Source organism: Pelobates fuscus, chromosome 3 (assembly GCF_036172605.1).
Source record: "Pelobates fuscus isolate aPelFus1 chromosome 3, aPelFus1.pri, whole genome shotgun sequence".
Taxonomy (NCBI): domain Eukaryota; kingdom Metazoa; phylum Chordata; class Amphibia; order Anura; family Pelobatidae; genus Pelobates; species Pelobates fuscus.
The window spans coordinates 121,599,787-121,624,599 of NC_086319.1; the positions used below are offsets into that span (position 1 = coordinate 121,599,787).

The window sequence follows — 24,813 nt, forward strand, 5'->3', positions numbered from 1 at the left end:
CCCCACCATACTGCCCCTGCCCCACCATACTGCCCCTGCCCCCACCATACTACCCCTGCCCTCACTATACACTATACTGCCCCCACCATACTGCACCCCCACCATACTGCCCCTGCCCCCTCTATAGCCCCTGCCCCACCATACTACCCCTGCCCCCTCTATAGCCCCTGCCCCACCATACTGCCCCTGCCCCCTCTATAGCCCCTGCCCCACCATACTACCTCTGCCCCCTCTACAGCCCCTGCCCCACCATACTACCCCTGCCCCTTAACAGCCCCTCTTTAGCCTCTGTCCCCACCATACTGCCCCATGTGCCCCTCTCCAGCACTTCTACTTCCCTCTATAGCCCCTGCCCCCACCATTCTGCCCATGCCCCCTCTACGTCCCTCTATAGCGCCTGCCCCCACCATACTGCCCCATGTGTCCCTCTACAGCACCTCTATAGCCCCTGCCCCACCATACTGACCCTGTCCTCCTCTACTAACCCATGTGCCACTCTACAGCACCTCTATTTCCCTCCATAACCCCTGCCCCACCATACTGCCCCTCTACAGTCCCTCTATTTCCATCTACAGCCCCTGCCCTGTCTACAGCCCCTCTATTTCCCTCTAAAGCCTCTACCCCACCATACTGCCCATGCGCCCCCTATACAGCCCATGCCCCCCCTCTACAGCCCCTGTCCCCACTATACTGCCCATGTCCCCCTCTATTGCTTCTGTGACCCCCTCTTTATCTCCTGTGCCTCCTCTATTTCCCTCTACAGACCCTGCCCCCTGCCTCTGCCCCCCTTTCACACGCCTCTACTGCCTCTGTCTCCCCCCTCTACTTCCCCTACCCCCTATACAGCCCCTGTTCCCCCCGTCCCCCTCTCTACTTCCCATTTACCCCCACCATACTGTTCCTGTGACACTGCTTTATTGCCGCAGTGTCCCTCATTACAGCCTGTGCCCACACCATTCTGCCCCTGTGTCCCCCTCTACTTCCCTTTTCCAACCACATTGCCCATTTGCTCCCACCACAGCCCCTATACTCCCTTCTACAGCCCCTAACTCCCTTACTTCACATCCCTTCCACTCCCTTGTACAGCCCCTATTCCCTTACTACAGTCCTTACCCCCACTACAGACCCTCTCCCCCAATTGCTGCCCATATCCCCCACACTACAGCCCCTGTTCCCACTTGCAGCCATCAACCTACTTCAGTCCCTAACCCCCTACTACAGCCCCAATTCCCCACTACATTTACTAAGCCCCCAATTACAGCCCCTAACTCTTAACTACAGCCCCTGTCCCCCTACTACAGCCCCTAACTACTCAATTACAGCCCCTAACTCTCAACTACAGCCCCTGTCCCCCTGTCCGTGGGGGGGGGGGGGGGCGCAAAATTCACCTTCGCCTGTGTAGCCAAAAATCTTTGCACCGGCCCTGGATTGGGTTAAAAATATTAGATAATTACGAGCAGAGTTAACGACCAGACGTGTCTGTGCAGAGCTCCTGCTGCATAGACCGAGAAAACAGCCAAAAAGCCACGAAAAAGAGCAGAAATAGTGCTAATACGCAACCCATACCTCCAACATAAAGATGGGACGCAAGCACCGCAAATTAGCCTACACAGAGGACCTCCATCAGACAGATATCCGCAGGTCTTTCGATGGGCCGCGGCCTCAGGCCAGACCAAGATGGCCCCCAGCAGATCACGAGGCTCAAGTACCTCAGACAACTCAGAGGGGGAGGAAGACGCGGTGGCCCCGCAGACAAACAGCAGCAAACACCAGAAGGTGGACTCAGACACTGACACATCCCCATCCACCAAAGGGGACATTAAATGTCTGCTTCTGGACCTGCGGACGGTGTGGAAAGCCAACCTTGCAGGGATACAAACAGAGATCGGCACCCTGACTCACCGCCTGGATGAGGTTGAATCCCAAGAGTGTGAACGAGATGGCCGACTAGCTGAGACCCAAACACAAGTGACCACCATGTCTCTACAGATTGAGAGACTCTCAAAAACGATTGCCTCCTTGGAAGCCAGGCACCGTAGAAGGAATATCAGACTCCGAGGAATACCGGAGTCCGTGAACCAAGATGCCCTGATGGACTTTGCCACTAAGGTGGCTGGAACACTAGGGGTATGGGCAGAAAAGGGAGAGCAGCCTTTGATATCAGTGTTTCGGGTCCGAAAGGCCCCCACTGCCCCTGCGGACGCTCCACGAGCCGCCATTGTGATTACACGGGACATCTCCATCAAGACAGCCCTCCTATCTCGCTCCAGAAACCAGGCTGCTGTGACCGTGGAGAATCACCAAATAAAACTATTTGACGACTTACCTTTTACGGTTCTGGCAGAAAGGCGCAGATTCCAACCGATCACCAGGGCCCTGAGAGATCACGGCATCCGATACAGATGGGGAGCGTCTGGAACACTGGTGCTGGCCCTTTCGGCGGGAGAAGACCCAACTAGGCTCCTCAACACGCTGGGGCTGCCTGCAATAACACTGCACCCTAGGAGTACAGCGGATCCCAGCCAGACCGGAGCACCCTCAAGCAGCACCCAGGACCCTCCATAGACGGACAGCAAAGGACTGTTCAGGCCACCCACTATGTGGTATTAAAACCATTGAACAAAAGTTAGAACTGCATTGACACTCAAGAATACATGTTCACAGTACATTAATGCAAAGACGACATAAATGTATATAGTCAGCTGGGTATTTATGGCAATGTTGTTGTGATATTAGTGGTAATGTTTATTCTTTCACCATTTGCTGGGTACCTCGTCAGAGACGTCGCGACCTACTATCGCCATCTGAATCAGTTGCTACAATCAATGTAATCAATGTTAAATCCATTCACCCCTTTGCCCCCACACGCCAAAATGTAACAGCCTAGCATTGGGAAGCCTTTTACATAGATTGAACTGCTAACGCTGAGTTATACTGCATGTTTGGGGGGGGCATAAAAGTAAATGTATCCTCGAGCCTAGCTAACTCAGCTTACCGCGCTCGACAAATACAACCCAGGGGTACCTAGATGAACGCTAAGTCTCAGTGGCACAGCCAAATACCACAATATGTGGCCCTAGCGCATGCAAACTGAACATACTTATTGGCGCTGATACTAAAAATTGTATATCATTAATCCCAACCGCACTCACTAAGAGTCAATAGAAATAAAGTGGCACTAGTGCTTAATATACAGAGCTACCCTGTTTAATTGACGTGGCAAGGGCAGAGTTATCTTATCATATGACTTTGTCTACTATATCTTAGATGTTAACTCTTACGTAATTCCTCGCTGAAATGTCTGTACAAGCAAAATTGTCTCACCTAGTACGCCTTACTCACACGCAGACTGTGCTAGTGAACCACATGCCATGCCACTATCCTAATGAGCCAAAGTCGATCTGCCTGGGAGTACTCACACGGCAATGTCAGCCAGCCTGGCACTTGTAACCAACAAAGACGAAATCAGATATCAGGACACCTGAGCTGAATAGCAAGATACCCAAAGTCTCTAAAATAGCCTACATATGAGCCCTTTGAGACTGTCTCTCCTGTTTATCTTATGTTATTTAGCACCTGCATAGTTCTAATGGCAAAGTTTATGTTTATTTTTATTTTTTTATTTAATCTACTATTACTGACCATTCGTATACATTCTGTTCACAAAAATGTGCAACTATATCTTGTCATAATGATGTTGGACTTAACGTGCCTGTACCTGCTATCGTGGCACTACAGGCTTGTTTGCACTACCTTATTGCACGAAAAATAAAGAATATATATAAAATGAAAAAAAAAAACCAAAAAAACTCTTTGGTTGCTTTTGCAGTATGCTTTGGGTCAAAAATATATATATTAGATAATTACATATTTGGATAAAAAAAAAATAATATTAGGACGTAGAGAATTTATAATGATTAATTGTTTTCCTTTTGCTATCTTGCATTAATGAAAAATGAGGAGAAGGAGTAATTTCAACTTCAAAATAGTGATTTATCCAAAAATAGAAATTCCGAGCAACTGATTACTCATTCACCCGTTACAACCTGACAAGACAGTCTGTAGTGTCAGTGACTGTCCTTCAGTGTGGGAAAAACAATGACCTATCAGCTTCTCCAAACTAAATCTGCGAAGCATGCAGGCATTGCAAGAGTTAGGCAGGCAGGGCAAAACCACCAATGAAAGCCATTTGGAAAAAAGGGGAGCTGCAGCTGTAGGAGAAATGTAATTTTATTTTTTATGATTCACTGACAGATTTTAGAATACTTTTACGACAACGTTGAAGGGCGAGATGAGTAGGTAATTGGATCTCAGTTGATGATTGCGGCCCAAGTATCAAAGTGAAGAGCAGGTTAACCCAACTTGGGGAGACTGACCTTGATAAAAACTTTTTGTTCCATCAGTTGTGGGGACCTTTGTGAGTGTTGGGGATTTAGAATGTTCCCTGTAAACAGAAAACACTCACTCACTTTGGGCAGTGGTCGGTGGACCTCACAAATAGCCATTGTGCAACCAAACAGAGAGCAAGATACACACTCTTCTTCTCATTCCATTAGCAAAGAGGGTCATGAGTAGGAGGAAACGCACAATCACACAGGTAAGCAAAATGTCTAAATTGAAGTCTAACCACGTGGTGACATCCTTTCAATTACTCTTTTCTATTGCTCCTGCTGAGTTGGCTAACCTTCACACTACAGTGGAAATGCGCAGCAATTGTTTTGTCAATGATCAAGTATGGTTTGCACCTTTGAATTAGCTTTGTGAATTGCACCCTTCTCTACACAAATGTGGGATGTGTGCAGAAAAGCGCATACCTACACAAGGATTTTTGCCACCCTAGGCCAAAAAAAAATGTGCAGCCCCATTCACTACACAGTGGTCCTGTAGGTTTAACTCAACAAGATAAAACATTGCCTTACCTTGAAGGGTTAAACATGCCTCTAGTAGCTGTCACACTGACAGCCACTAGAGGCACCTTCACTGTTGGAAGTGCATAGAGCTTGCCACTTATGTGCATCAGGTCCCCAATGCTCCTGTATGAGGAACATTGGATTGGACCAGTGTTGTCCCATCAGTGACATTAAGCGGGGTAAGGAGGCAAGTAGTGCAGAGGGAGTCTTGGTGCTTGAAAAACGTAAATAAAAGTAAATCCCCCCTTCCTTTTTCTTTTAAAAAAAAATAATAATTTTTTGGTGGGGGGGTGTTTCAATCTAAGTAGGGACAAATACACTACAGGTACACAGGTTTATATTCCTAACACTATAGTGTTTTTTAAAACTATAGATTTTTTAAAATAAAATGGTCCTTTCTGGTAACCACTGATACATACATACACACCCTCACGCAGTGGCGTACATATAGGGGTCGCAGGAGTTGCGCGGCGAACCGCCGGGGCCGCCGTTCAAGGGGTCCATTGGGTGGCCCATGCTGTTAGGGCCACCCAATGGGTATGGATTTTCAGGGGGCCCGGTCAGCGCTGCGGCACTTTAACATCGCGACCGGGCCACCTGTGATGACATCACACGCTGGGATGAAGTGACTGCCCCGGTCACTCCTCCCAGCATACACAGAGCCCGTGTGGGAGGAAGCAGAGGAGGGAGTCAGAGTGGGAACTCTGACCCCCATGAACCTGAGCCACAACTGGACACCAGGGAAACTCAGCCTCTTGCACCTAAAAGGTAGGCAAAGGTGACAAACATTTTGCATATGTGTGTGTGTTTGTTTGTGTATGTGTCTGTCTGTCTGTGTATGTGTGTGTCTGTATGTGTGTGTGCCTGTCTGTTTGTATGTATGTATGTGTCTTGTGTGTGTGTCGGTCTGTATGTATGTGTCTGTGTGTGTGTATGTATGTGTGTGTGTCTGTCTGTCTGTGTGTATGTATGTGTTTGTATGTATCTGTCTGTCTGTATGTGTCTATGTATCTGTGTGTATGTATGTGTTTCTGAATGTATGTGTTTGTGTCTGTCGGGGGGGAAGCTGAAGGGGGGGATTGAAGGGGGACCCCATGGATCAGTTTCGCACCAGGGCCCCATGGATTGTGTGTATCCCACTGCCCTCGCGCACGCACTCATTCACACTCAATAGTCCACACAATCACAATTAGTGACCAATGCACACACACACACACATTCACTGATTCATGCACAGGAACACACACTGGTTCAAGCAGACATAAAATTACTTGTGTTGATTGACACACACACATACACACACACACACACTGTCCCCAGCAGACACACACTGTCCCCAGAAGACGGACACACACTGTCCCCAGCAGACACACAGTGTGTCCCTAGCAGACATACACACTGTCCCCAGCACACACACACACACTCTCCCTAGCAGACACACTCTGTCCCCAGGAGACACACACACACACCATCCCTAGCAGACACACACACACTGTCCCTAGCAGACACACACACACACACACACTGTCCCCAACAGACACACACTGTCCCTAGCAGACACACACACACACTGTCCCTAGCAGATACGCACACACCCAAGCAGACACACACACTCATACACTGTCCCTAGCAGGCACAAACACACACTGTTCCTAGCAGACACACACCACCTGAAGCAGGCAGACACACATTCTTTAAAACACACACTATGAAATGGCCATCTTACCTTAATTTCATATTGGCTCTCCATGTGTCACAGGCTTCCGCCTTGCTGCCTCGCTCTCAGTGCTGCCTACAGTACAGGGTAAGGGGCGGGAGCGATCGGGCAATGCGCCCTTGCGCTGCCGTCTTTTTAACGGGTGGGGGTTGCGTGCGGAGGTTGATGCCACCGGGCGCTAGTCTGCATCTATGTAAGTGCTCACTACAGCCCGGTGGCATGACCTTTGGCACACTATACAGAATTTGTCCCTCATAGAGGGACTAGCATTAGAGCTACTGCCCACGCCCCCCTTGAGCAGCGCCCTACGTGGCTGCATAGTTAGCCTATAGGGAGCGCCAGCCCTGTACACAGGAACCTTCCTGCAGAACTTTGACCATGTTAACAGCTCCATGTCCACAAACCAATAATGCAGATTGGTACCTGCTTGCTCTCCCAAACAATTTGACATCATTTGTCTGATTGCCTGCAAGATGTTTTCTGACTTTTCGTGTTTTTCATCCAACATTTCAGTATGTTGCAGGAGAGATTGACAGCCCTACTGCCCTACAGATCCACTCCCAACCTGCCAATGGACCTCCTCTACTTCCATCACCATGTCCAGGCACTGTGGACAGCCACCAGTGTGCCGTCAAGGAGAGAAAGGCATGCAGGCCACTAGGAGCATTCTATAAATCTGTTGTGACGTGCACCAGCTGACCTACTTTTTTAGCCAGCTGCTAATTTAATACACAGGAATGGTACAACAATGGCACTACATTTTGCTGAAAGTGAATCGCAACAGAACTGGACCTATAACAGCTGCTTAAAGCTCTCTATATTGAGAATGTAAGCACAGTAATTAGACAGGTGATTTTGTTTGTCTACTGTTTTAACATGTCTCTGCGCATGAAATTCAACAAAATGTTTAAGAATGGGTTGGCAGATACGTCCCTGGGATGATGTGGACTGATGATCAGTCTGTCCCTTTAGCTTAAAGGACCACTATAGTCACCCAGACCACTTCAGCTCAATGAAGTGGACTGGGTGCCAGGTCCCCCAGGTTTTAACCCTACAGATGTAAACATAGCAGTTTAAGAGAAACTGCTATGTTTACATTGCAGGGTTAATCCAGCCTCTAGTGGCTGTCTTCCTGACAGTCGCTAGAGGCGCTTCCCCGACGCTCAATGCAAAAATAGCAGTGAGCATGCAGAACGTCCATAGGAAAGCATAGAGAAATGCTTTCCTATGGGCATTTTTAATGCGCGTGGCTCTGGCCGCGCATGCACATTTGGCTCCACTCGGGAGCCGACGGCGGAGGGGAAGGAGAAGGGAACCAGCACCGGGATAAAGTTAAGTGGCTGAAGGGGTTTTAACCCCTTCAGCCCAGCAGGTGGGGGGCCCTGAGGGTGGGGGGAACCTAAGGATTATATAGTGCCCGGAAAAGTTTGTTTTCCTGACACTATAGTGGTCCTTTAATGACATTAGGCTGAATATTCCCCCAGCTCTGCCTAACGGTGGTAGTAGTGATGCACAAATCATTCTGCCTGCAAGGGGAAATTAGCTCACCCCTCTCACCCTGTGGACGCTCCTTCCTGCCTCTCTGTTACACTTTTGTTTTTAAAAAAAACCCTCCCTCCACCTTCCTTCCCATCCCTCACTGGCCCAGAGTGTGCACATGTGCTCTGATCCGGCAAAATGTTCCAATCACAAGTTTCTCTATAAGAAGCCTGTGATTGGACCATACATGGCCCCAGTGACGTCAGGTGGGGGAGCGGAAGAGTAGCACTAGGAACTACGACTGGAACTGGATTTCAGGTAAGTAAAACTTATTTTTTGCAGGTTTTACTACAATATAAGAGCGGGGATCTTATCCACAGTGCCCAATAGGGCACATTACACCAGTCTCTCCTCTCAAAAGTGTTATAATAGCCCTTTAATTAAGAACACTTTATTATTTATTATTGCCATTTATATAGCGCCAACAGATTCCGTAGCGCTTTACAATATTATGAGAGGGGATTTAACTATAAATAGGACAATTACAAATAAACTTACAGGAACAATATGTTGAAGAGGACCCTGCTCAATCGAGCTTACATTCTATAGGAGGTGGGGTGTAAAACATATTAGGACAGGAATCTCTAGCTGGCTTTATGTTTATAGATTGTTGCATAAATATGAACTTCCAATATGGTAGTAATGATTTATTTTCCCTCTCCCAAGTTATATATAAATTATACACACAATATATTTATTTTGTCAAAAGCATGTTTTAATGAGGTTTCTAATAAAAGTTACGTTTTAATACAGCTTCCTTCGGCTCCTGTTTTGCTAGGTAGAGGGATGTGATAACAAGGAATCCAAGGTATCACAAACAAATATCACAAATGACAACACTTCAAAACATTAAGCCAAGGCTGTGTGAAGAATCCACCCCAATCAGTTTATGTCTTATTTCTTTATTTCCTTTATTATTCAGATCATATGTTTATCTTGGGGTAATTTGAAATATATAAGCTTGATTGCAGATAATGTTGCCAGATGGTAGAGGTTAACAGGAATCTTCTCAATGGCAAACCATCTGGAGTAAAGACAGAAGGCAAGTTGTCAGTGAGTTCTGAAATAGTAATAACTTGCTTCGAACATTAGCATACAAGGGTAAAGTAATTCCATCATATGTCGAAATCTGTCCCCTATTCATTTCTCTATTGTTAACAGGTGTGCATTACATCTGGGTTAATGTGATTTTATCTAGATGGGTTCCTAAACAATAACATCTTTGTATGCCAAAAGATAGCAAAAAAACAAACAAAATATAAAAATAGCAACATAAATATGTCTGAAGATGTTCATTCACTAGTACCGTGTTTTTTTTAACAAGGATGGCATGATCACTTTAAAATAACCATACCCAATCTGAATTCTGGTTTAAAGGGACACTATAGTCACCTGAACAACTTTAGCATAATGAAGCAGTTTTGGTGTATAGAACATGCCCCTGCAGCCTCACTGCTCAATCCTCTGCCATTTAGGAGTTAAATCCCTTTGTTTATGAACCCTAGTCACACCTCCCTGCATGTGACTTGCACAGCCTTCCATATACACTTCCTGTAAAGAGAGCCCTATTTAGGCTTTCTTTATTGCAAGTTCTGTTTAATTAAGATTTTCTTATCCCCTGCTATGTTAATAGATTGCTAGACCCTGCAAGAGCCTCCCGTATGTGATTAAAGTTCAATTTAGAGATTGAGATACAATTATTTAAGGTAAATTACATCTGTTTGAAAGTCAAACCAGTTTTTTTTTTCATGCAGGCTCTGTCAATCATAGCCAGGGGAGGTGTGGCTAGGGCTGCATAAAAATAAACAAAGTGATTTAACTCCTAAATGACAGTGAATTGAGCAGTGAAATTGCAGGGGAATGATCTATACCAGTGGTAGTCAACCTTTTTCTACCTACCGCCCACTAATGCATCTTTTTGGTTGAAAAAATTTCCTTACCGCCCACCAGTTTTCGCGCAAATGCGGAATATTTTTAAGAAAGGAGGGTGTTTAAAAAAAAATGTACGTACATTTATCTTTTTATTTCTACTTAATGCAGGTTTATAAGGTTTTTAACTTTATAAAGTTTAATGAGAAAACAATAAAGTAAATTGAAATTACCTTTACTAGTGATTAATGAGATCCTTGAGGTTGATGCTGCGAGACTAAATATTTGAAATCTGGTTCGATTTTCGTAAGGAACAAACCAAGGTCTCTTTCAGTGATATTCAGACGACTTCTCTGTTTGCGCATAATATGATTTCTCATTTGTGCGTCAGCTCATCTCCTCTCCCTCCTCAATTCCCCTCCCCACCTTTTTTTTCCCCCTTTTTTCTATTTTTTAACCGTCCTTATAGCAATGCCCAGTAGGAAGGCTGAGCTAGGTAGCCCACTTACTATAGTCCACTATAACAGACAGACACACATACGACACACATACAAGACACACACAAGACACACACACACAAGACACATACAGACACACAGACAGGCACACATACACACAGGACACACATACATACACACATAAAGACACAGACAGGCACACATACACACACACACAAGACACATACATACAAACAGACAGGCACACATACAAACAGACACACATAAGACATACATAGACACACATACAATGACACATACAAAGACAAGACACACATACATACAGACAGACACACACACACATATACAGACAGACACATACACACACACATATATATACAGACAGACACATACACACACAAGACACACATACAGACACACATACGACACACACACAGACATACAAGACATACACACAGACACAGATACAGACACACAAGACACACATACATACACACACAGGCAGGCACACATACACAAGACACATACATACAAACAGACAGGCACACATACAAACAGACACACACAGACATGCAGACACACACATAAGACATACATGGACACACACACATGCAGACACACACACACACACACATAGACAGACACATACACACACACAAGACATACATACAAAGACACATACAGACAGACACACAAACACACAAGACATACCTACAAAGACACACACACACAAACATTATATTTAAGTCACCCTCCTGTTTCCTACCTTTAAGGTGCAGGAGGGTGACTTTCCCTGGGGTCCAGTGGTGGCTCAGGTGGATGGGAGTCAGAGTTCCCACTCTGACTCCCTGGTGTTCCTCCCGCGCGGCTCTCAGTTTTAGCTGGGAGGAGTGACCGGGGAATCACTTCCTCCCAGCTCTGTGATGTCATCACAGGGGGCCCGGTCACGCTGTTAAAGTGCCCAGCGCTGACCGGGCTCCCTTACAATCCGCATCCATCGGGTGGCCCTGACAGCATGGGCCACCCGTTGGACAATTTGGAAGGCGGCCCCGCACCCGCCCGCCCGATCAACCTGGAAATCCCTACCGCCCACCTGGAATCCTGAAACGCCCACTAGTGGGCGGTAGGGACCAGGTTGACGAACCATGATCTATACACTAAAACTGCTTTATTTAGCTAAAGTAATTAAGGTGACTATAGTATTCCTTTAAACATTGTAACAAATAATGAAATGAATATTTTATTCAGTACTAGCAATGTACTCATCAAATATATATAAAAACTTTATTTCTTTCTTTTCTAATATCTGTGAAATAGATTTTACCCCATTATAGTTCATTTTTTATATCTAAATAGTTATTCCTATGTTTTAGATTCTGTATGTATTATATATATGTTTTTACATTTGCCCCATCCCCTCTTACTATATATACATATTGTCCACCATCATATCCCACCCCTTTGCCCTTAAATAAGATGGCCGACTCACATTCACACCCCACTTTGTTATTTATTTATTTCCCATTTTCGGCCGTTTTCAGACCGCCCCTTCTGATCACGTCCTGAAACTCGGACAGACCCACATCCCTTATCCCGCCCAGCGGCACCCACGCTATTTTCCGCCTTCTGATCGCGTCCTACATATCGGACGTGATCAGTACTACATTCCCCATCATGCCCAGTGACGCACACGGCACTTTGCTGACCCCGCCCGCCCTATTGGTTAAAAATGGCCGCGACCTCGCGACCTCTCACCCGAATATGCACTGCCCTATCTATCCCTTTCCTCCCTCACATCATAGTCAATATTTTTACATCCCTCACAGGTTCCATATGGGTTTACAACAACCCCATGTAATTAAAATATAAAAACGAGCACTATTTACTGTTTATATATGTTCTCCTCTTTTTTAATGTGTAATTAAAAGTCATGTGACTGCGGTCACATGGTAATGACGTCATTTTGGCGCCAATCTTTGAAATGCATGCCATTTAGCTGCCTATAAAATGTGAATAGCCAGGATTATTTGCTCTACACTTGATAAAACCTACTTTTTGGCGAAACGCGTTGTGTATTTTATATTACTCTGTTTTAAATTAAATTATTTTATGACTACCACTTGCCTATGGTCAGTACACTTACTTTATATGTTGCTGTTTTATCCTGGCTGATTTTTACAATTTTTAAAGATCCAGTACTGCAATAGAAATCCTTGGTGGGGATTATTCCACCTACGCCTGGTTCATAGAGCAGTGTGGCTGCTCTGAACACTGTAAGTACGTTTCATTTTATTTTCTACTGTCATTTTATATATGGAAAACACTATGGGCCCTCTTTTGTGATTTTATTTTCATAAGACCGGTGTTCTGTCAGATTGCTATACCTTGTCAGATTGGTATACCGGAAGTGACGCGGCCGCACCGGAAGCGACGTTCGGACGGGGGGGGGGGGGGGGGGGTGCGCCGCCACGCAAGCGCACAACAACTGGGTAGGCAATTTTAACAGCGAGCAGGGGAAATTAACGCCACAGTGCGCACGCGCGTCATAGTACTCCCGTACAGCGAGCGTGCGCACTACAGGGCAGGGAGCACTTCACCGCGTGCGCAGTATAGGGGTAGGGAAATTTGATGGCCATTTCTCCTGTTAAATCTCCCTACCCCTATACTGCGCATGCGCGGACCCAATAGACCGCGCGTGCGCAATGTGGGGTAGGGAAATTTCACAGGAGAAATGGCCATCAAATTTCCCTACCCCCTATACTGCGCACGCGCGGGGGGTGAAGTGCTCCCTGCTCCCAACACCCTCAGCCATCCGAGGGGGGGTACATTCTATTGTGGGGGGTCTCTAGATTATATTGGGGGGGTCTGTACATGATATTGTGGGGGGTCTGTACATTATATTGGGGGGTCTGTATATTATATACCTCCTCAATATAATATACAGACCCCCCAATATAATGTACAGTAGATTATATTGTGGGGGTCTGTACACTATATACCCCCCCCCAATCTAATCTAGAGACCCCCCACAATATAATGTACCCCCCTCGGATTGCTGAGGGTGTTGGGAGCAGGGAGCACTTCACCCCCCGCGCGTGCACAGTATAGGGGTAGGGAAATTTGATGGCCATTTTTCCTGTGAAATTTCCCTACCCCACATTGCGCACGCACGATCTATTGGGTCTATATATACGCACGGTCTATATAGTATCTGTATAAGGACTAAATTACATCTGATTGAAAGTGAAACCAGTTTTTTTTTTTTTTTTCATGCAGGCGGTGTCAATCATAGCCAGGGGAGGTGTGGCTAGGGCTGCATAAACAGAAACAAAGTGATTTCACTCCTAAATGGCAGTGAATTGAGCAGTGAAATTGCAGGGGAATGATCTATACACTAAAACGGATTCATTAAGTTAAAGTTGTTTAGGTGACTATAGTGTCCCTTTACATGTAACATTTTAAATCTTTTTCATATAATTAAATGTGTAACATTGTACTTGAATGAGCTCCACCAGGACATACATGGAAATGAGAGAAATCTCAATGTATCCTTCCCTTTGTGGAATGTTCGTAATAACAATAAGCCGAAAGGGATGTCAGGTATATTAAATTATAACAAGTTTACTGTACGAAATTATACAGAAATATCAAGAGATTCAAATAGGTTAGTGGTTACACCTCGGGATACCAATTAATGTCAGTGACTGGCAGTGTGAACACAGAGCCTGAGAGACACAGCTCAGCTGGCAGGTGCCCTATTCTTCCAGGAGTCGCACAGCATCGCGGTAGCTGACCAGCTGCTGAGGAGGACCACCCCAGACCTACCGACACATATTAACCGGCTGGAGCACTATGGTTATAACCGGGGCTTTGCGGGTCACCCAGCAAACCGCAACGGCCTCTCCTGCTCGCACTTCCGGTAACCCCTCATAGCCACGTGCTGGCAGTATTTCCGGTTCCGGTCCTTTCGCCGGTTGTGCAGTGTGTGCAGAGCATGGAGGGGTCGCTAGCTCAGTATGAGGAGAGGCTGCGGCAGCAGGTCAGACAGCCCGAGCGTCCCACGGATACAGGGACTGGGGCCATACCTCTACCTAGTGCGTGGACTGCGCTTCCCATCATCCTCAGCCAGCCTTTGGGATGGCTGAGCGTCACAGGAAGCGTAGTCCACAAACCGTTATAGAGTGCCAACAACAAAGGGTAGCTGTCACCAGTAAGGAGACACAATAAACCCACTGCTGTCAGGAAGATATATGGGGGGGTGTTCATCATTGAGAATTTAGGTCAGGGGTCCTCAAACTCCGGCCCTCCAAATGTTGCTGAACTACAACTCCCATGATTCTTTGAATTACATCGATTGCCAGAGAATCATGGGAGTTGTAGTTCAGCAACTTGTAATTGTAGTTTTTGCAAGAGCTGGCTATTTTGTAGAATACACTTTGCCTGACACTAGTCTACAATATGACATTTTTAACTACATAACATAGTATTTCTTATTAGGGTTTTTTGTTTTCTTTGTGATGCACAAGAAGTTTAATTTTATATACTCATTTCCTGCTTTAAATAAAATTTACACTAAAACAAGAAACTTGGGTGCCTTCTTATTTGTTTTTATGAAACACAATTTGACAATCCGATAACAATATCTGGGCACAAACAACCGGATTAAAGAAAAATAAATAACAGCTGGAGTAGTTTTTCCAAACTGGATATTTTAGATTAAAGTTTGCAATTTGGTTGTCATTTCGATGCTATTTATTGTTTAGTAAATGAAAACAAAGGTTTAGGTATTTTTGTCACTTGACTTCTGTTTAATTTTTCATAACTAATCCCTAGAATGGTGTCGAGCATATGACTGTAATGCTCTTTAATGCTACAGGCAGTGTTTTCTGATGCAATTCTATGGATTGATTCCACTTTTAGTTTCACATGTACTTGACTTTTGTCTAAGTTTTTTTGTCCTGTGCTGCATTTTATTGCTCGCTGTAGAAAGTTTCTGTTTTCTTAGAGGCTTGGCCAAAAGAAATGAAAGATATCGTGTTAGTTCTAGGAAAAGGTGTTGCTCAATAATAAACAATTCTACTGGTCCCCGTTATTGGAAGAGGTGTTGCTCAATAATATGCATATTTTTGCAGAACACATATTGCACTGTAACTTGTAAGTTTATTATTTTCCTTGTCTGTCTTTTTAGGAAACTGAGATCAAATCTCTGGTTGCGGAGATAGAAATCTTGAAAAACTCTGGGTTTGTTGGAGAGACACCAAGCTTAGAGGTTCTAAGGGAAGAGAACACCAAGCTAAAGTATCGTCTGAACATTCTTCGTAAAGTGAGTAATGGTCATGCATGACTGAAAAAATAAAGTTAAATAAGTACAGGGATATATTATATAAACCATTTGGAAAACATGTAGTCTTCATATTTACTGTGGGTTAGTGTACAGTATTTGACATCTGAGATAAAAGTATGTAAACAGTCTCATTTTATGTAGAAATAGATAAGGTCTGATAAATATCATCAGAGGTCTGAGTAAGCTGGAACTCTATTAAAGGGACTCCGCAAGCTTGAAGTGGTCTTGATTGTTTTTTAATTATTAAGAATAAAATGCAAATAAACAGACTTCAAATTTCCTTTGTCTGGGGCTTATTTACAGCACATTTTTCTTTCTATGTTGTTTCTGATCTCTCTTTTTAGATAGATACGTTTGAGTTCTTTCTTACATAAGTGGTTCTGTTACCCAACTTAATTTTAGAAATCAAGACATTATGAACACCGTATTTACTCCGCACTAACACACAATATACAGTACATGCAGTGAAGTGGCACAAAGACAAGTCTAAAATTATTTGCCATCATAAATGCCTGTGCAAAGGATTTTTTTTTTATTAGTGGTTGTAATGGATGCCAGTACTCCAGCCTCGTGCTAGAGATCTTGCTGTACGCTTTCTTTCCATACCAGCTCATCTTCTGCAGAAAAAGGGCCATACTCCAGGGCCAAGGCGCCTTGTGGTCTCCTTTGGAACTCCTTCTCATATGGGGACACGTCCCGTGGGCTAGCTCGCTCCATCTCCCGAGTTCCTCTTTAGACAGGGATGCTGCTGGACCCTTCACTGCGCTTCTTGGTTTGGGATATTCATTTGGGAGAAAAATCCTGCCACCAATGTATATACTTCTTTTTTTCTGGTCTTTTTTTCTGGTGATATCACATATAGACCTCTTTATCTCCAGAGTGATAACTAGCCTTACTAACAGGGTTATTCACTACAGTGGGAATTCAACTGATGGTAGATCCTTTTATTACTTGGATCTGTCGGCCTGTGTTGCTAGTTAACCCCTGGAGTGCTGCAAATAAAATAATTCTTAGCACACTTAGGAGCAAAGCCCTCTGCGTACCATGCACTCACTTTGAAAATGAAAGGCGAGACAGCAGAAGGGGAGGGAGAGCTACATATTGATAATGAAATTATGCAGCAAGGCACATTCTACACTTTTAAAGATTGAATTTTCACTCACACATAGTGAGTGGGAATTGTCAGCCCTGTGGACACTGTAAACTTGTATTGAGGTAACCAGATCTAAATGCAATAGAGCACATTTGGGATTAAGTGGACTAGAAGACTTGTAACGTGAATGTGCAGCTGATAAATCTGCAGCAACTGCATGATGCTTTCTTTTCCATGTGGGCTAGAATTTCTAACGGTTGTATTCAGCATCTTGTTCAATCTATACCAATGAGAATTCAGGCAGTTCTGGGGTTCTTATCCAGTGTAAGAAAGGTGTACCTAATAAAGTGGCCACTGAGTGTATCTATATAAACACTGTATGGCAGAGTGCATATGCTTCACCCCCCAAAACCACTGGGTTTGACTTCTTACTTGTTGTCTGTCAGGTGCAGAAGTCAGACCATTAGTCAACCACATATTGACTGCTTACATTGTGGTGGGTGTCAGGGCAATAACTAAATAACTAAAGTGAGCTGTAGTGGTTATAATGCTTGGAGTGTTTCTTTAAAGGGTAGGGATAGAGATGACATTTTATTGCTCCTAGATTACAGTAAATAAAAAAAGGATGCATGATGCAAGTTGAGATCTGGCTGTTGCAACACTCCACTCTTGTAATGAGGTCAAAATGTAGGTCTGGAATGCTGACTTATGTGTCCTTTGTGGCCTATGTGAATCTTTTTTTTTTTTTTTTTTAAAGAAACACTATACTGTTAGGAATGCAAACATGGATTTCAAATGGTGTAGTTTTCTACTCACTGTGTAGACTATCGTCTCCTCCTGTAAGCATTAAAAAAGTAGATTTGGTGACTTTATTTCTCTCGGCAGACCGGAATCCGTGCTGCCTCCTTTTCTGAGATCTCTGCCAATCCAATGCGTCCTTATAGAAAGGGAGAGGGACTAGTGCCCATGTCAGCATCTCCTCATAGCAGTGTATCGAGTCAAAGCTTTTTATTGCAGTTTTTGAGATGTTTACATTGCAGGGCTAAGACTGTCTCTAGTGACTTTTTTTCCTGGGATTTGACACTGTGAAACAACGCTGGGCGTCCTCACACCCTGCATGAGGGCTTCCAACATCAGAGAAAACCCCATAGGAAAGCATAGAGTCATTGCTTTTCTATGGGGAGGGCCTTATGCTCGTGCAGCGCTCTCTGCACATGCGCATTAGGTCCAGACAAGGCAGACTTAAATGCTGGAATTGGATAAATGAATAAAGTGTATTTTTTTTTTTTTTTTTTTACCCTTTATGTGCCAAGGAGGGGACCAGAGGTCACTTTGTATTCCTAACACTATACATTCTCTTCAATGAATCAGCTTTGGTATATAGACCATGTCCCTGCAGTCACATTGCTCAATTCTTTACCATTTAGGAGTTAAGTCACTTTGTTTATACAGCACTAGTCACACCTCCCTGCATGTGACTAGCCCAGCCTTCCTAAACACTTCCTAAAAAAGAACCTAGATATTTAAGTTCCTGTGTTGTGCAGTCTCTTTAATCCAGAATTTCTTATCTTCTACTCTTTTAATAGCCCCCTTGACCTTCCGGGAGTCTCCTGTGTGTGATTAAAGTTCAATTTACAGAGCAGGAGATAAAAAGTTAACATCTGATTGCAAATGAAACCATTTTTTTCAGGCAGGCTGTGTCAGTGAAAGGCAGTGGAGGTGTGGCTAGGAATTGATTGTGAGTTGCAGCAACTGTAGGAACTTTTTCCTTTCTTTTTTTGCATTTAATTCAGCATATATTTTAATGCATTAAAAAGTATAGTCAATTTCTCATGTTGTGTTCCTTTAAAATGAAGAGAAATAAAATGCTCAAAATAAAAATGGTAGCTTTTCAGAAATCTGTGCTCCTTCAAGTAGCGGACAGTTATGCCAGCTCTTTCCTAGATTTTTAATGATATTTCTTACATATTCCCTCGTGTATGTGGAGCAATATACATGCTGCCATTGTAAAGAATACCATGTAGACATTACAAAAGATTGTACAATTCATCATTTAAGGTTTTTTCCATATAGACACAGTAACAGAGCGTACATAAACATCAAGACGGAATTTGGCCAGAGCATAAATAGTAGATAGTTACTCTCATGGATGAACTATTGGGTAGGCATAAGAACTGGAGAGTGTTGAATGTTGGGAGGTAGATTGTGAAAATGCTGCATTGATTAACTATTTTTTGTCACCTGCAGCGTTTATGAAATGCAGAGAACAACACTGTGTCTTGCACCACATATCCTCCTATATAAAGTATAATGAATATAGCACAAAACTAGTTGAGAAGAGTGTCTTAATAGGGGGATCTACAAACTGGTAATGAATAGGACCACACAAATAATGAGATTACAGTGTTCACGATACAAAGTAAACAAACTAGGAACTGACAATTGTTGATAAAGTGTAAGATGTCTGAGCTGGCTTCATTTGCAACATGCCAACCAGATCACTGTTAACTGTATATCTGTATTGACTTGCTGCTGTTAATTTAGGATGAACTCAAAGTATACAACTTGTATTCGGTGGGTTATTTAATTAAGATTATTTGATCCTTTCTCGTTCTAGTAATGAAGGGGTCGGCAAATTAGAGTCCCTGGCACTTCCTTGTTGCAGTGGTGCACAGGGGCATGCTATTTAGCAGCAGTATTGTCAATAGCCTTTTATAACTTATGAGGAACACTCCAAACGTAGTTAGGTTATTTCTTTTTTTGTTTTTGTGGATATAGAATAATTGTGTACACACATTTGCTCTTCATTTTTTTTTCAGAGTCTTCACGAAGAAAAAAGTAAGTCATCAACAAGCATGATCAACATCAATGCCCATCTTCAGGATGTCTTTGGCGTTGCCATCAGAACCGCTTATCCTGATTTGGAAAATGCCCCCCTGGCTGTCACACCAAGCCAACAAGGAAAATTCGGGGATTATCAGTGCAATAGTGCAATGGCAATTACACAGGTAACTTAAATCTGTTTCACCAATGTGATTATGAATATTTTAAATTCCTAGATACATGTCACAATTGTCCAGATAATGTGTTGAGCACTAATCTATAAAAGAACAACAGGGCTTTTTTAGTGCTATTATTTCCAGTAGTCTTATTTTCCATATCATTATTTTTCTTCAGTTTCTAATTAAATTGTTCAGATCACATTTAAAAAAAATAATTTAAAAAAAGTATATTTAAGATGAGTAGGTAGGCTGCTAAGACTGAAAGTTTAATCTCCATGAAGTGGTTATGGTGCATATATTCTGTCCCGTCAGTCTTTTGGCTGTCATTTTATTTTGTTTTGGGGTTGTTGTTGCTAATATTCTCCCAATATGAGTATACACAGCCCTGTTAAAGCTCTCGAAGCAACATAATTATTACAGCACAGTAGAGTGATTATGGTGCCAGTAGTCACTTATCTAATATTTTAGGCCCCTATGTTTGTTCATACTCCCTAATTAGCATACCAAATTTAGACATTATTTACTGGACGAGACTTGTCAGCTAATATTCTTTTATTTTGTTTTTATTTTTTTTAATTTCCTCTTTTTTACGTGAATAGATATAGCAAGGACAATTGCAAAATATCCAAAATTGATCAAGGTACAGAGAAATGTCCATCAAAGGTACACAGAATAAACCGCACTTTTTTGGGGAAGAGTGCTAATAAAACACAGTGCTAAAAGAGTAAAAGCAGGAATGCACTGATATAAATCAAAGCCTATGCACTTGTTGCTAGGGTAACAGGAGTAAATTATATATAGTAAAGCTGATACACTGGGGTTGTGCACTGGCACTTAAGCATGTGGGTTAAGAGGGTCTGTGTGTTTGAGATTATGTGTCTCTCTCGGCTGTGGAGAGCCCTCACTGTGGTTTGTGAAACCGTGTGAGAGTATGTTTTTGCCTATCTAGCTATGGTGAGCTGCAGGGATTTTTATGTGTGAAACAGCTTAAAAACTAAAGAGAAAACAGCGTTAAACTAAAAAACACATAACATAGTATTGAATAAAGTACAAAGGCATAATAGGATGCCTGAGTCAAATAGGTGATTCACGTTAGTACCCCTCTCTCTTTTCCACCCCTGGGGACGAAGGGCCGTATCCTTTCCGGGTCCCTGGAAGGTGAGGCTGGGGAGGTTGCTGGTTGCCTGGATTGTGGGGGAATCCCCAGTGCTTGGAGGAAGGGCTCCGCTTTGTCTAATGAGGACAGTCTCAGTATGGTGCCCACTTTGTTGACTGTTAGGGCTCTGGGAATTGTCCATCTTTAATCGATGCCGGCTTCACGTAGCTGGTGTGTCACTGGGCCCATTGACCGACGCCACAATAAGGTGTTACGTGTCAGATCTTGATAGGAGATTTGGGATGATTCAAAGGTAATTGGAGTTTTTCCTCGAACTGCTGCTAGGATACGATTTTTGTCCGATAGGGATTGGCAACAGATAATGACATCTTGAGAGGCTGTGGTTGGTACCTGTCTGGGCTTTTTGATTTAAAAGAATCAGTCGAATGCAATTTTCTTCGCCTGACTGAGCGGGAGAAGTGTGTTAGTGAGGCGGCGGAGGTAGTGGGGCAGTTCGGTCGTGCTGATTGAGTCAGGGATACCCCTTAGCTTAAGATTGGTGCGTCTGTTACACTCTTCAGCCAGATCTACTCTAGTTGTCAAGGTAGAGTGGGATTTCAGTAGCAGTTGGACCGTTTCCTTTAAGCCTGTTACCTCCTGTCTCATGTCTAGGATGTCCTCCCCAGAGGCTTGTGTGCGAGCTGTCAGTGCTTGCATTTCGGTGCACAGTAGGTCTATATCCGATGCATGCTTCTGCCTCATCTCCTGCAGCAGGTCAGCAATGTCCTGCTTGGTGGCAGGGGCCAGCTTTTCCTTTCCCCCAAGTTTGGCTATAGGAGGTCGGGGTGTGTGAGGTTCCTTTAGGTCCTCCATTATGTCCGCGGTCTGGCGAGGCTGCAGAGCGCTGTAGCAAGGCACTTATGTCCTGGGTGTCTTTATGGGCACCCGGTTGCGGTCTTTGGGATCTCCTGCCCATGTTGTCGGCCTCATTAGAGAGAGGGTCTGTTCAGAGGCTGGGGTGTACCGAGTCCATACTGATGCGGACCGCCCGGTGTAGAAGTCGAGGTAGGCCCCAGATCTCCGTCGGGTTTTCTTGCCCGCTTGCGGTAACAGAAGCAGCATCGGTAATTAGCCTGCACTTAAAGGTTACCTAGGGTGGTGGTTTCTCACTAGGATAGCTCTGTAGGACCGCTGATTAGAGTGGGTTAGGTGCCAGTTTGCAGGAGCTCTAAAAGTTGTCAGCCATTCCGATCAGACGCATGGCTCCGCCCCCCTTAACTATTACTAGACTTGGAGTTAAGGGGTATCTGTAGAGACACTAAGGGACCATCCCCTTGTGTCCGGGCCCCCATCAATCCAAATGGATACATTTGGCTCTATCTTCTCTTATATTCCTGCCACAGAAATAATAATTGCATCTATGCATTAGTTATTATTTTTCCATTCCATAGATATGTCACATACTTTACTCATGACCCAATATAACGGACATCACAATCACTTCTCATGTGGTTACTTTATGCCATTAATGTTTGGGCTTGTTTAGAAGATGTTGTTTGTCCCATTCTAAAATGAGGCTTCCTTATTATTCTGTGGGTACATATTAATGTTTCTTTTGGATATGATACTTGAACACAAGGCATTAACATTTCAAAGAAATCCCCTCGTCAATTAAAAGGTACAGGCCAAGTGGCTGAAGCCAGACATCAGGCTTTTCAAGCGTAGAATCTCACACCTTGCAGAGCCTTGATTAATTCACATCCATATGGTAAACTCCTTTTCACATTCCTATGCCATTCACACTACCCCTTCTGTCATCTGACCTCTGTGGGGGTCCCAGCTACAAAAGATGTAATCCCTTTTGACCTCCATTCAATTAAATTAACCCCTTTTGGCATTAACAATACCATCTCTGCCAGGCAGGCAGGTCCTTAATGCACTACACAAATTACATTAAAGGACAATATTCCATAGTGCAATAATAAATTATGCACCCTTGCCGGGACAACGCGGCTTCTGCAAGGAGTCTTAACCACTCCCAAAAGGCTTCACGATGTAGTTGAATGCCATCAATAGGCCCCATCTAGGCATCATAGAGTCATGGTAGGTGCCTGCAATGAGTCCTGTCAGATTTACGGTGTGCACAGGTCAGTCCCAACTTCCCAAGGTTAAAGATGTAGCTTAGGGTGCTGGGATTTCCCTCACTGGTGGAGGGGGTGGATCAAGGTATCTCACCAGGGCATTCTTAGTAGATTGTGGGTAGAAGGATCGTCCACTTCCCTCACTCCCGTGTAGCTTGGTAGGCCTCAGCTAGGCTGCAGGCTTGCTCTAGTAAGATGCTGACCAGATGAAGTGGTGTCAAAAGCACAGATTAGTAGCCCCAGGATTGCAGTATAACAGCAGGGTCATCAGGAGTCACATTCTTGGAACAAAAAATCAGCTTATGAGGTTATAGTGTGATAAGTCTCCAGGAGCTCATGCTGGATGCGACAACTCGCCATGCCCTTTCCCTCCATCAGCTGATGAATGAAAACAATACTCCATCTTTAAAACAGCCTGGCCTTTACTGTACTGTTAAGAACAATACTATATTATGTAGTGTATTCACTTATTACAGATTGTATCCACAATTTACATTTCTGTATTTCTTAAAGGTCTTTGAGTTGTGATTGATCAAGTGTAATTTTCATGTTTACTATTTGTTTTATTTCAGCTGTTAAAAGCTAAGGACATAAAAGTAAGCCCAAGAGAGATTGCTGATAACATTGTTAAAAATGTTCCCAGCAATGACTTGATTGAGAAAATGGAGATCGCTGGCCCAGGTAAGTAATTTGTTTCTGGAGCATTATTTGCTTTGAAATGTACTTAAATAAACACTCTAGTGATTATGGTGCCAGGACTGCCCTGGTGCCTTCCCAAATGATTTGCATATGGTTTTCCAACTTTCATGTGGTCCACTGGGCGCCGGTGACCTCCTCTTGTGCTGCCAGAAGCTCCCTGCATTGAGCTAGGCCTGCTCAGCTGACACTCTCAGCCAGTGAGCTGACCTATCACCATAACTTCTTTATCAGGCTGTATTTGCTGGTATTTCGTTATACAGTGTACACAAAGTCACAGAAACTTTGCCTATTTTGAAACAACTATTCTATATTACAAAATTCATGTGTGCGTGTACCAGTTCTCTGTAGAAATGAAAGTACAGATGTAGCTGCACAATTTATACAGCTCTTTTAATTTGTATACTTGCTGCAATATATGTATATTTGTCTGAAGAAGACAACTGAGACACCTAACTTTTCCTCCGGATTAAGATCTACATATTTTTTTAAGAACCCAGAAAGTGACTGAAATTTCTTTCCAGTTTTTGTCATTGTAATGTTTTCAGTGGAGCATTTGTGCATTGCCCATATTATCCTGCAATTCAGCACGCACAAGAAATTGCATTCATTTAAAAAAAAAAAAAAAAAATACTCTGCAAATAGCTCATGGCTGCTTTAATCGACATTTGTGACCTCAAAAATACTCATTCCTAGTGAGATATGAAACAAGTTTTAGAATTTATAAATTTTACACAACTCACATTAAATACAGTAACTTACTGTGTGGTATTATGGAGGAGTGAGCTTTTATGTTTACTTGGAGTGTCCTGTAAATTTTTTTAACACAATGCAAACTGTAAAAATCTCTTTCAGGCGTATTCACTAAAGTGAGAATTGTCTGCAATTTAAAGTGAATTCAGAATAGATTTCAAATTTATGCCCAAAATAGTCAAACTGTAAACATTA

The 24,813-nt window shown here is 43.5% G+C and overlaps 1 protein-coding gene across 1 annotated transcript in view; it reads left to right on the forward strand.

Moving 5' to 3' along the window:
- Window positions 1–14,447: 14,447 nt before the first annotated feature.
- RARS1 (arginyl-tRNA synthetase 1) overlaps window positions 14,448–24,813 on the forward strand; it is a 32,233-nt gene continuing 21,867 nt past the window's right edge. Inside the window, exons 1-4 of the mRNA XM_063447435.1 lie at window positions 14,448–14,532; window positions 15,682–15,816; window positions 19,750–19,938; window positions 23,742–23,850. Of these exons, the coding sequence (XP_063303505.1) occupies window positions 14,488–14,532; window positions 15,682–15,816; window positions 19,750–19,938; window positions 23,742–23,850 (478 nt within the window). The 5' untranslated portion in view covers window positions 14,448–14,487. The remainder of the gene's footprint in view (window positions 14,533–15,681; window positions 15,817–19,749; window positions 19,939–23,741; window positions 23,851–24,813) is intronic.